The sequence below is a fragment of the Buteo buteo genome, chromosome 9 (assembly GCF_964188355.1).
Source record: "Buteo buteo chromosome 9, bButBut1.hap1.1, whole genome shotgun sequence".
NCBI lineage: Eukaryota > Metazoa > Chordata > Aves > Accipitriformes > Accipitridae > Buteo > Buteo buteo.
The window spans coordinates 11717356-11730756 of NC_134179.1; the positions used below are offsets into that span (position 1 = coordinate 11717356).

The 13401-nt window shown below is 37.8% G+C and overlaps 2 protein-coding genes across 5 annotated transcripts in view; one reads left to right on the top strand and one right to left on the bottom strand.

The window, feature by feature from the left end:
• The window catches only part of VRK2 (VRK serine/threonine kinase 2), a 46843-nt gene extending 37809 nt beyond the window's left edge, over nt 1-9034 (top strand). The window contains exons 12-15 of one of the 3 annotated variants that reach the window (XM_075035388.1): nt 312-493; nt 4541-4714; nt 5053-5229; nt 8296-9034. In XM_075035388.1, the coding sequence (XP_074891489.1) occupies nt 312-493; nt 4541-4714; nt 5053-5229; nt 8296-8538 (776 nt within the window). In that variant the 3' untranslated portion in view covers nt 8539-9034. The remainder of the gene's footprint in view (nt 1-311; nt 494-4540; nt 4715-5052; nt 5230-8295) is intronic. The other 2 variants (XM_075035389.1, XM_075035390.1) reach the window with 2 other exon arrangements.
• Nucleotides 8396-13401, bottom strand: part of FANCL (FA complementation group L) — a 32117-nt gene continuing 27111 nt past the window's right edge. For both annotated transcript variants that reach the window (XM_075035392.1, XM_075035391.1), the window contains exons 8-14: nt 13144-13294; nt 11276-11359; nt 10604-10649; nt 10434-10515; nt 9522-9638; nt 9118-9189; nt 8396-8635 (exon numbers count right to left, since the gene is read on the bottom strand). In XM_075035392.1, coding sequence (XP_074891493.1) covers nt 8600-8635; nt 9118-9189; nt 9522-9638; nt 10434-10515; nt 10604-10649; nt 11276-11359; nt 13144-13294 — 588 coding nt within the window. In that variant the 3' untranslated portion in view covers nt 8396-8599. The remainder of the gene's footprint in view (nt 8636-9117; nt 9190-9521; nt 9639-10433; nt 10516-10603; nt 10650-11275; nt 11360-13143; nt 13295-13401) is intronic.

Genomic DNA, 13401 nt, shown 5'->3' on the forward strand with positions numbered 1-13401 from the left:
ACTATCAATATTTGTCCGTAAATTATTTTGACTAATTTTTATACTTAGATAGCTTTCGGTACTATATGAATTAGTGCATGTGCATAAGAAGACATAGCACTTAAGGGTTAGCTTGTTTATCCAAGTTTATCTTTTCCTTTTCTCATCTCAAAAAGACAAGATAGTGTCAGTTCTGTGTTTTGAGTGTGTCTTCAGCTGAAATGGTGTCATCTTGTTTGGCAGTGTAGGATTGGCATCCATTTTGGAATTAAATTCTTTCTGAAGTTCTAGGTCTACAGCAAGTGAAATTTACATTAAAATATGCTCTACAGGTGAAATATCCAAGTTTTTGGCATGTGTTTATGGCTTAGCTTATGATGAGAAGCCAAAGTATCAAGTGCTCAAGAAAATCCTGCTAGATGGACTAGAGTCAAGTGGAATTCGCTACGATGGCCCTCTGGAATTTTCCGCTGCAGCCTGCACACGAACTCACTCTGCTGCTAAAGTGTCAAAAGTAAGAAAGACAGTTCTGGGATTATTTCTGACATCTCCTGCTTGATTGTTGCTTTTTCTTTTGTAGAAGAGGAAATGGTTTAAGATCTCAAAATGAGACTGACACAGCAGTTCTTTTGCCTTAAATACACCATGTTTGTTACTTCCTGTTTCCCCTGGCTTTGCTAAAAAGTGGGATGTCAACCCTTAAGGAGGAAGAACTGTCATGAGTCCTTTTGACCTACAGCCTTTCACTTCAAAGCAGCAGCTCTGTGGAGAATGATTTACTTTCAGGATAATGGGGAAGTAAAGGACTTTGTTCACTAACATCTTGAAGACAAGCCTGAATGCCAGGTTTTTCCTTCGTTCCAGATTAAAAGCAAAGTTACCTTTATTAGTGAAAGCATTTAATTCATTTTCTTGCTTTCAAACTGTTCTTTGTCGTTTGCCTTTATACTCCTGCAGCCCCTAATGTGGAGGAGGTATTATTCTGGGGTTTAACTGTGTTATTGGTATGCAGTGCTATGTGATGCACTAACACAGAATTTTAAAACTGACAGCTATCGTGTTATATTTTCCTTTTGTACTTTTAAGTCTGCAATTGTACAGTTAATAAAACCGTGTTTTAATAAGTGGAGATTGAGGTAGTTAGCAGTCTTACTGGACTTGCTGTGAAATGTCAGTCCCATCATACCTCTGCCTTGAAACCCCCCCGTATGCAAAAGCCCCGTTTCTGTCTCTGATGCTTGTGCAATAAGGCAGGGTCAGGGTACCATTCATTTTTAATATTTCTGGTGAACTTTGGACCATCACAAGTGTATGTGAGCCAAGAATGCAGGATGCAAACTAATGTGACTGATAGGCTGCTAGATGAATGGTGATTCAAGTATCAGTGCACAGATGGTTCTGATTTGCTGAGTTTTGTAGCTGCTGCAACTGAAGACATAAAATATCCTTCTAGTCATAAATTAGCTCTTTGGAAGCAAAACCTTGGCACCAGAGCTTTACAACCTTCAATTAGTAGGGAAAGAAGTATTTGAATGACTGTGGTATTGACATCTGTAGGCCTGCATAGTAATCATTTCTAATAGAAGAGAATATCTGTTTGAGGGGGTTTTGCATGGCTAATTAACCACCAGTGAGAATATGTAATTTTTTCATGATCTCCTGATTGTCACCTTTCTCTCATGATACAATTACATTTTATTGTAGCAAGTGTCTCACAAACCAATTGTCAGCAGTATTTACGTATTATGGAAGGCAGAACAAAAGTTCATGTTTAATAAAAAGGCACTGGGTTTTGATCTTGGTAATTACAGATACTTATTTTGGCAATTTTATTGACTTTTCTGGTTTTTTTTTTTTCTTTTAACAAAACCAAAAGCTGTTTCAGTGACAGTATTTCTCTTGCTATGATGGTGACCACTTTGTCCTCACTAATTTGAGAAGCTTTTTTTTTAAGTTTGTACTGTTTTCTGAACTGAGTTGAAATATCAGGTAGCTGTTAACTGATCTCCAGCTGATCCTGTTGGATCTCTGGTTCACAGGAGTCTTTGATTTCTTAAGTCAGATACTGAATAGTAAATCTATTTTCTTCTTATTGCCTGGCCTAACACTTGACAGTATGCTGGCATAAAGGGTGATCCTGACCTTCCAGGCTGTAAAAGCTGCTGTAGCACTTGCTATTTGCAAGTGCGCAACCCCACTGAAAAATCCATGAATGAGGAGTGTCAGTTATCAGCACTCTTGTGCTGTAGGACTACGCGGAATTGGTTTTGATGGCCAAGAACAAGATCAGAGAGAGAGTATGTCTGCATATTACTAAATCTTGGCACCTGTCATCACTTTTTCAGAGAAATTTTTAATGTTGAGTGTCTTGCTTCTTGGAATAGTAAGAATGCTAGCACTGCAGCAATGATCACCTATTTCTTATCCGAGTATGTTTCTTCAACCAGTTCTGCTGCCTTACATGAGCAAGTTGCCTGTAACATTCACTGCAGAACAGCTGCAGAAAGGAAATTTTAGGGTTATTCAGAGGACTTACGGAGTACTTAAATACAAGTAGAGAGAGCAGATAACTGAACTTTCTCTAAATTTATTGCCGTTTTCAGAAAATCCAATTTTTCCATCTGTGGTTACTGGCTGCAGAGGATGTTCAAGGCCTGGTGCACTTTGGTGCTACAGTCCTGACAAAGTGTTCGATGACAGGCAGGCACTTCCCACTGCATCTCTTCATGGCCCTGTCTGTAGTTATCCTAGGTCTGACTCTTTTCATCTCTGCATTCCCTTTCCACCTCTCCTTTTATTCACCAAACACTTCTCCCATTAAAGAGGCAACCTAAGAATAGTGGGAGCCACTACAAACAATCCACTGTCTCCTCACTTCTTTGCTTATGAGCAGAATCTGACTCCAGATGACCTGTCTGATTCCACCTGTACCAGTTTGGTACACAGGAAAGAGGTGATTTTGGGTTAATTCCTTTCTGAAGGCCAGTAAACACCCATAAATACCAATAAGGGGATCCTGTAACATCAGCTCCTTGAAGATGATGTGAAGAGGAATTGCTACAGAACATGAATTTTAAGATGCAGCTCCCTATATAGTATATGAGTCTAATCTTGAGGTGACATAAAAAGCCTAACAGTGGCTACATCCTGGTTCTTTGTTTCAATTGCACACCAAACATAGGTGATAAAATATTAATTGCATTAATTCTCAAATTTGTTTACCGCAGTTTTTGGCAGTGGCTAAATATTTTCAGCTTTTTCACCTGCAGTAAAAGTGCCAGCATTACGCCCAAATGAAGTATGGTAAGGCCAGCTGACTACCTGCTAGATTTTGTATTGAAAAGTAATTACATCGATACCAACCTGTAATTTTTATTAGTGTGGACTATGGTAATTTTTAGGCAGAAAATAAATATTTTCACAAGTGCTCCAAGTCCTGTTTTGAAACTGGTGTAGTCATTTAAAGTATGTATACATTGTGAAGATACCAGGGGTTGCTGGCAACAAGCTCAGCAGTTCTTGCACGGCGCAGTGTGGTGCCCTGATGCAGAGAAAACAGCTTGGGCCCCTGCATTCAGATAACTGTCAGTGTGGCACAGAGCCTTGCCTGTGCAATTCCATTGCTCAGGGCTACCTACAGTGTTAGGTCCTGAGGTAGACTGTCCGAAACTAGCTTGAGTTGTTGTTCAGAACAGATACACCTTTATGTTCTTAAAGTTAGTAATTTTCACAGAGCAGAACTATACAGATTATATTCTTAAGAGGTGTTTTGGATTAAACAATATATGAAGTGCCTGCTGGCACTTTCAACGGTATTTAGTTTGTGCAGTTTCTATCTCCTGTGTGTATTTAATTTGCAGAATAAAAAAGCAGCCCATTATTTCTTTTTTAGCTGCTATATTCAGATACAGCTGTTGCATAGAGGACCATATGCAAACATTACAGTTACAGAGTTATTAGTGTGCCAGAAGTACCAAAGGCATGTGGCATACAGCCTGTGTTTTGGCTACATTTGTCTTCCAAGTTAGAAAAGCCAAAACCAGACATCATTTGATACTGCTTAGAGCAGCACTGGAAAAAACTTGCATTAACTCATGCAACTATTCACCGTGTATTCCCCATTTACGTTTTAGGAGACTGTAGAAGAATATAAGCCTTAACTCTTAAATTAGATTACCCAAGTCAGAAGACTTGGCTATTATCTTACTTTAGAGAATTTTGCATTTGACTCAATCCAGTGATACAAAATGCATTCAGCTCTACTTGTTAATGAAACAAACAGTGACTTACTGGCATCGTTCCCAATAAAGGCTATTAGTGAATGTTTTGAAATGTATAACTGAAGTTTATTTTATAGCATACTTCGCAAATACAGCATAGCTCTAACTTTGTACTGTTTGAAGAAGACATTTATTGATAATTAAAATGCTGAAAACAATTCTTTTGAGAAAGATAAAAGCTTACTCTCATTCTGTGTTCTCAGAACTGAAGACGGAACATTTTTCTTTTTGAAATACTGACTTTTTTTCACTATACAAAATTGTTCACTGTACATCAACAGGTTCACTTACCAAAGCCTATGCCAAAGCCAGTTCAGCAGAAGCAAAAAAAGATGGAAGGTGAAGAATACGTCTGTCAAAACAAAGCCTGTACTGGGGTAACAGGCAAACAACTCCAAGATGAAGAAAAGCCAACTAAGTTTAACAGGATGCTTCACCAAACGGAGCCTCAGCAGGTGAGGATTTGGGCATCGCAGTAATGCATGGTATCTCCTGGGAGTTTGTTTGCTCTGTCAGCTCAATGTCCACCTTTTGGGGTCGGCAAGGGAAAAAAGTGCTTGAAAAAAGCCAGGAGCTATGTCTCATACTCCAGAAGTTGGCATACGCTTACTGGCTTGTATTATTCCAAGCCTAAAACTCAGAGTTTCTTGTAAGCCCAGGGAATAAGTGCAGAGAGGGCACTAAACTTACCTGTCTCAAACCTGACAGGTCCAAGTATCAGAATGGTACCTGTGACAATTTTGAACGTTACTGAATTCTTGTAAGCATACAGAATTACTATGTACATCTACAGGTTCGCTTACCAAAGCCTTCACCAAAGCCAGTGCAACAGAAGCAAAACACAGTGAAAGAGGAAGAATGTAACTGCCTAAGCAGGCCCCATGCTCGGGTAACACACCGGCAATTCCAGGCTGAAGAGAAGCTAGTTAAATTTTACACTACGATTCAGGAGACTGAACACCCACAAAAGGTGAGGTTTTTGGTGTTACCTTAGAACAGTCATGGCACCTTGCAAGAGAAAGATCAGCTTTTCTAAAAATAAGAGTTTAAAAAAAAAAAACAAACCACCACACGACCACAAACAAAGCCTAAACTAAATATATGCCACAAACACTAAAAGTCTGCGTATAGTTGCTTGGTCATACTATTCCCAAACTACCGCTCCTGTTTTTTTATAGTTTGATAGTAAAACACTGCACTTTGAGTACTGCACCAGTGTATCTGCCCAACAGATAAAGGTGCTGGGGAAACAACAATCTCCGTTTGTGAACCGTTGTTTTCTTGGTAGAAACTTACTTTAGTAGTTTCCTTTTCTACGTAGTGGAAAACTTCATAGCACTCTTAATTAAATTCTTAAATTCTGACTGTTTAATCTGAGGATTTTAGTAGTTAACTAACTCATCTCAAATATTATTGGTAATTTACTGCATAAAAGGGTTGAATGAATGTATTCAAGTCTCACTCTTCAACTGTACATGAAAAAATTGATGAAAAAATGTTAGTAAAAATAATGCAGAATAAAGTACACCTTAGTAATCATACTGTGCTCCTTTTCTATGGAGTTTATGTATACTTCGACAAAGAGATTCTACCCTGTTTGTTTCTTTCATATAGAAAAATAACTTGTTAAATGAGGATGATTTCTAATAAGCACAAAAATGCAACTTTAAGGATAGCTTTATTATTAATCCAAAATTCTTTGCTTCAAGCAGTCTGCTGATCACTGCCTGGAGACTCTGGTACAAGCTAGGAGAGTGAAGCAGAAAAAGCACAGCTGTACCTGAGAGCATCAGGCAGTAAAGTGGTGAGCAGAACAATTTTTGGAGATGTTTTGGCTGATAGCAAGGTAGATAGATTCTGAAAAGTCTCTCGAGTCCTGACACAACAGTGACTCAAAGTAACAAATATGATTTTGTAATATGAAGGTATTGCAGTGCTACTTCCTAGTCCTCAAATGTAACATTTAAAAGATATTAGCAAAAAAAAGGTAGCAAATTCTTCCCCCAAATCTCCTCCCTCCTGATTTTGTGTAAAAAAGCTACCATAGTCCTAAGAAAGAAGCCAATATGGAAAAGAGAGCCACATTTAGGTTTCCAACATGGCATAAGAAAAAAAAAAAACAAGAGCTGGTGTAAATTCCCCTGTTTACTTGAACAGTAAACACACAGTATGGATTACAGATCTTGACACTGGAGAGTAACTTGGGGATTCGTGTTTCCCAACTTTTAGTGGGAGGAATGAAAAGCACATTCTTGCAGAAAAGGGACCAATCACTGGTCTAGTATTTAGATTATATTTGTGTTTTGATTTAGTCTTTATAAAAGAGAAGCTGCTACTCCAGTATGATTAATAGTGCTGCATTGATGTAGAATAGTTCTGTGGTACTCACTGAATATTATGCATAATAGGGGAGAGTTAAAACGGATGTCAGATAACATTTAAGATATTCAAGTGAGAAACTGGAGAAGGAAAAAAAGGCAAGACTGTATTAGTTTCATTTTGCAGACTTCCTCTCAATTTTTTTCACATAATTTAGGAGGTTGGTAAAGGAAAGCTATATAGGAAATTTTAGAGTACTGAGGTTATGAAAATTCAGGAGGATTCTTCAGGCACAAAGCAGGGAAAAAACAATGGTTCATGCAGGAACTAGAGTGGTGAGAGGCTGTCACGCATTCTCCAGAGAGCAATTCCAAACCCTTTGAGTAGGCAACTGCCTGCAGTAGTAAACTGCAGGCACCTCACTCTAACTAAGTTAGACACTTAGATGGGATGGCCATCCTGTTGCCATTAACAGACGATGCAGTTAACCGTCTGAATACAGAACTTGGAGGGAAAGTTCTCTTTCTCCCTGTTTTTTTATCTTTTGGGGAAGTCCATTCAGAAGAACATCACATAGCTGGGACAATGAATGAATTGAGTGTGTCTTAGTAAGATGCTACTGGAAAGCAGTTAAAGTGTAGGTATAAATTAAACCAAGAAGCATTTCTATGCTGAAAGGGGAACACCTGACCGAGAGGAGTAGGACAAGAAGGGTAGGATGCTTATGAGAGACAGGACAGCTAGACAACCTGGGGAAGAGAGAACGAGGTAATGTCTAGAAAATACAGGGAAACAACAAAAAGCAGAGAAGAAAAAACCTGTAAGCTGCCCTTGTGTTGGACGTAATAGTATCTTTCTATCAGATGGAGCCCATATTTAATTAAAAGAAGAGAAACAGACATGTCTATCACCAATTTGAGAGAGGAATAAAACAGGAAGACAGGAAATTTCTATTAGAGAAATACAATTTACATTATGAATTTTCACGAAGAGAACTACATTGCTAGGGTTGAAATTGAGTGGGATGTATTGGTAAAAAATAACATATTGCAAATGGGATCATGGAGAGGAAACCAGAGGTAGAAATTTTTCTAAGGGACAATGGAAAATATGGTCAAGTCTTGGATAGATGAGAAACAGAAGCATGGTGTTTGGGGATTCCTTTCAGAAATGGAGATCAAAAAGGTAAGCCAAGGATGACATTGCTTCTGGAGACCTAAAAAGCCCCCAACCACCACCCTATCCAACTAGAACAAAATCCCCACTACTCGCATATTTATGCTATCTGTGATAAAGCAGGAGAAGTTTAGCTTCACTAGGAAAACCAAAAACTTACACAAATTAAAACAGCAAATCAGACTTCAGAGTAATGTCTAGGGTTTCCAGGCTAAACTTTATTAGCAGAAACACTGTAAAGACTTAAAATATTAACATTATTTGGAAACAAGTTAAAGATATAGAAGGATTTCAGCTGTTGACTTCAGTAATAGAGTATGTCTCCTTAGATGGTTTTTAATCATACCTAATGTTGTACACTTAATATACAATATACTTATACCTGCAAATCCCAGAGTTAAGACTTTGTAAGAATTGTCTTGCTTTCTCCAGGATAATTTAAATACCTAGATGTCATCTTTCGCGTCTTTGTTTTTCCGATTCACACTCACTTATTCAATATTAAGTTTGCTATTCCCATATTTATTTTCTTTTCCTGCAGAAAGACACTGCAAGAGAATTACCACCATTCGACCCCCAAGCAACATTCTCTGAATCCAAAAAGAAACACAATCAACTCTTAACTACAGATCATCCGCTATCACTGCAAGAAACTGATTCTGACATCACTAGTCCTTCGATGTCCATTATATTTCGGCTTGCATTTACTGACGAAACATACCACTACAGTATAGCTATACTTGTACTTCTGCTACTAATATTACTTTCCTTGTATCTTCTTTGATGTCACTGTTTCAGTGTCTTCAGTCTAAGTGCAGCTGTGTGCCCATCGCACAGTTTTTCCCTCAAAGTTTCTTCACTGAAGATTTCAGCGTCAGTGGCTTGAAAAAGATTTTTTTAAATAATACTGTCAATACATCTCTTTTACAGGCAAGTTCTCTTAAACTTTCCAAATCTGCACTCAATAGTTATGTATGCACTAAGCTATTTGTACAAGGCTGTTTAGTGTTACAAATGCTAAAATGTTGGGATTTTTTTTTTTTTTTTGAAACTGGACCTTTACTACAGCAACATTAAAAAAGTATCATGGAGTAAAATGGGGTGTGATATTTAATTACTCTCACTAGTATGTTGATAACTAGTGTGTAGCTGTCTTTCTTTATACTGTTTCAGAAAACCTTTAGTTAAATGCTGATGCATTAAATGCATGGGAATTTAAAGTTTTCCTCTCTTTATGCCAATGTGTAAAGGGAATATAGTAGTCACATACTCTCTTTTACAACTGACTTAGTCTGTGGTAGCTTACATAAAGGCGAAACCTAACAATTTAGTTCAATCACTCATTTTCGTGAGATTTCCTTACCTTATTACAATATGGACATTCACCAAAGATGACATTAAAACTCTGTCTGCTAGAAGGAAGACTTTGTAGCCACTGCAACATAAGTAAAAGTGGATTAAAATTCACATTTGTTCCATATCAAATTTAAGAACAATCTATTACCAGGGGTTTTTCCAAACAGAGTTCAGTTGATCAACACCTGACAGGGGGTGTGTCAAGTCAAGAGTCTGTATAACCACAAAGTGAGGCAGGTTCCCTTCCACAGGGAGCCTATTTATGAATTGTGGGTTAGGAGAGAAGAGGAAGCACAGTGACTGCTGTAGCACTCCTTAAAGGATTTTGCTTCATCTTAAATTTCAGTGGGCAATGCTTACTTTCTAGACTCTGTCAGTTAATGAGCAAGTCTGTCCCATTAATTACTTTACCTCATAGAGGCAAGCCTGGTGAAAAGGTTGTCCGCATCGGGGATCATCACACACTTGATCTGGAGTAGTGCCATTGAGTCGATAGGCATAGCAGATTCCACAGTCCTTAGCAAAATCCTTAAAACACAACATGTTTTAGCTTGCAGTACAACTGAAAGGAAGAAATAGGGCTGGTAACACAGAAAACACGTTCATCCATTTGTCTTTGGTTTTGCAGTTTTTGTTACTTAGAATTACTAAGTATTTTGCCTTCAATATATATGTTTACACTGTATGGTATAAAGAGTGAGATTAGGTGCCGGACATACAAGACTTTAGTAGGTTCTATTTTATCTTCTCACTGAATTACATCGAGTTTGACAAGCATTTTCATACTCTTGGGCCCCATTGTTTCTTTTTTATTAAACACAATGATTTGTCATTACATTTGGACATTAGACACGAGACCTCAGTCAGATATTAATTTAAAAATTTCACAAGTTGAAAGTGAAGCTAGTAAATACAGCGTTGTCAAAAATTAATTCCAAGTTTGTTTGAAATGCACCAGTATTTGGATGGCCTCTTGTCCCCTCTAAGGAGCTCTGCCTAATTAGAACTTAAGTCATCAACATCCGTAACAGAGTGTTTGGATTTTCCACATCTCATTAGCTACTCTGGAACTTCCTCTTTCCCTTTTAATAGTGAAGCCTATTATTAATCGCCTTACTGCTATGAAGGCCACAGGAAAGTCTGCACCTCTAATCAAAGGTTAACAAGCTCTGACAATTGTTGCTTGAAGTTCAGAAGTCCTTATGACAATATATTAATCCAATTACCTCTATTCGAAGTCTCTTATTTTTGCTGGCAGTTATAAAATGACTATTTAAATTTTACTTATTCAGAATTAACGATGATTAACAGAAAGCAACTTACACTTTTTTCTAACACAGCACGAGATGGAAAATCAATTTCTAAGAGGTCTTTCAAGTTTTGTAATAAACTGATTTCTGGATCCCTGCAGGTGGGAGAGAGGGTGAAAAAGTCAACACTAGGAATGGCAAATACCATTTCAGTTTCAAACCTATATTATTAAAGATGCTTACCATAAGTGCATATTGTTGTTCAGCTTAATTCTCAAAGGGTTAACCCCTGCAAACAATGTACATAAATAATTACATCATCTTTACGATCCCCTTTGCTCTCCCACCCAATTTAACCCAATATTTCAGCACTGAAGGGGAAGGCATAGGTCAGGGGTTCTTTAATTACTTAAGGTACCCAAGTCAAAGACTGCTCTTAGTTTTCAGTTTGGGGAATTCATTACACTAATATTTAAAACATCATACTGTTGAAGATACGATCGTAGTTACCTTAAAAAGTTGGTAAAAAGCTGTGGGACACAGAATAAGAGACTTAAATATTCCCAAACACTATTAGGACCTATGTAGTAATTTTTTTTTTTTTTGAAGAAAATTATATTAAAATATAAACACAGTTAGGTAATCACCTGTAGGGGACAGAGTTCCCTCCAAACTGTGCTAGGAAAGCACTGGAAAAAAGTGTCACTCACAGAGCAAACCAGCATGCTATGGATTTAGGCTGTTAAAAACCCCAGCATCTACTGTGTAACACTCTCCTACACACGTATTCAGCTTAATTCCTGGCTCTGCTTAAGTAAAGTTTACCCCAGGAGTCTGACATAGCTTACACTACTATCTGCTTGCCAGAGATCAGATTCTAGAAGAGAAACAAACGGTGTGTGTCTGCTGCCTTACCGTGATCTGCTCCAAGAAAATAACAGTCGGGGAGCATGCTTGGATGTCGAGGATCTACCTCTATGGTCACAGAGACATTGTTCCCTACAATGAGAAAGCAAGTAAGTCATAGGGGAAGCTTTTCTTTGCAGTCAAGTGTTTGAAAATGGAAACATTAACCTTTTTTTAAAAGCAGTTTTAAATTGGTTAATTCAGGCTGGTTTTCATTGCAGTAAATGATTAAAAAGTTGGTAGGTATCCAAATTAACTGTACAAAATATTAGTATATATTAAATATTTAAATTTCAATGGACTGTAATTAAAAATAGCAACTGATTAAAAAAACCTGCCAGTCTTGCATTTCTTTTAGACTAATCTTAACCTAACACTTAGACTTGTTTCTGAATAATCAAACTCAAGCTGGATGACATAATCCACTTGAAATCTTAGTGAAATTTTAAAGGTAGTAGGGAGGTAATTGTTATTAATTCCTCATTATCTTTTACAGTCAAAGAGAGAAGCATAAAGACCCTATTAAGCAGTAAAAGTCCCCCCCCAGCATACTCCTGGACTGAGTGAACAATGGCATATTTTTGAAATAGCAAATACTTTTTCTTTTACAAGATAACCCCATCATCCTCCTAAGGTCTGCTATTCATAAGGGGTAAGCAGCTCAAAAATGTTCTGGATCCAGGTTAAAAACCTCACAGCAAATTCTCTTCTAAATAAAACCAGGTGAAACCCAACATTTTTTGTAATAAAGAAGTACGTTAGGCTTGCCCTCCTTGAAGGGAGGAATGACTGAAATCAAAGTTTAGTCATAACTGTTGTTCATCACCATCTTCAAAGGGCTCAAAGCCTTGTACTGCCCTCCATTGATGTAACGTGAGGCACTTTTTGAGGCGCTTCTTTCCTTTTCATTGGTCTGTGTCAAAGTACAGCAGAACCAACATAAAGCCACCCTGACTGCACGCACACACAAAAAAGAAGTGTTGTCCAACCCATGTCATTTTAGCCAGTTGCTGAACTTCTTCTGTCCCGCCCTCCACCCCCAATGAAGAAGCAGCCTCAGCACCCCACTAGCTCCTTTCCTTCTTCGGTCATTCTTGCCACTGGTTTCAGGGACAACGTAGGTCTACTTTGGTCCATTGTATGTTCTCAGATTTCTACAATGTGCTATTGGTATTTTGGATTTAAGCTAAAAATCAGAACTCTTCTTTCAAAGATACACTCCGCCCCCGCTCCCCATTTCTAACCTCTGACAGTGGCAAGTTTCTCCTTTACAATTACAAGACTCCTCATCCTATATATATTAAGACCTTGAAATGCCAGCCATCAGCATGTGAATTAAGGTACTTTAACACTGTAAGCCTCGCATTCCCTCTCTTCTCTTATTTCTTTGTCCTTTCCACCTGCCTCTTTTAACCCCCTTTTCTCCCTTTTGACTGCACTCTTAACATTCCTTTCACTCTTCCAGGACAGGATCAATCTAAAGTAATAAACTGTTAAAAAACCCCTGGAATTTGTGAACAAGGGCTTCATCGAAGCTGATTTTTTACAAATAACTGATTTTTCTCGAGTTATCATGCAAGTCCTCAGTTTTTGACAGTTACATGTTCATAATTTTCAAATACACAATATTTTCCTGCAGAAACTTTCATTTTATGTGACACCATAAAGTTGTAATTAATTTTCTGAACAAGTTTAGTATTCTCTGGGAGGTTATTTTTTTAACTACACAGAATAAGAGAGTTGTGTCTTGCTGGTTTTAAGTGCTACCGTTCATTTTCCTAACACCAACAAGCACCATCTGATTAGATAAGCAAAGCACAACAGCACCCTAAGTTTTACTTCTCAGACCCACTGTATTCCTTCAAATCTTTTCATACCTATTGCAATTCTTCTTGTTGTAGCACTCCGTGTGGGATTTTCTGGCTCAAGCACCCATGTCTTCCTGTCAATTTCATCCATGGCATCCCAGAATTCTTTCAGCGATTCTAATGCCACCAGGAACTGGTTATAAATGTCTATTAAAGAGTTCTAAGAAAAGAAGAAATTTAAACAAGTTTCATATAGCTTCCACCTGCAGCCATCAGAATATTTAAAAAACAAACTGTAGGTAATTTAAGAAGTGTTAAAATCTAGTT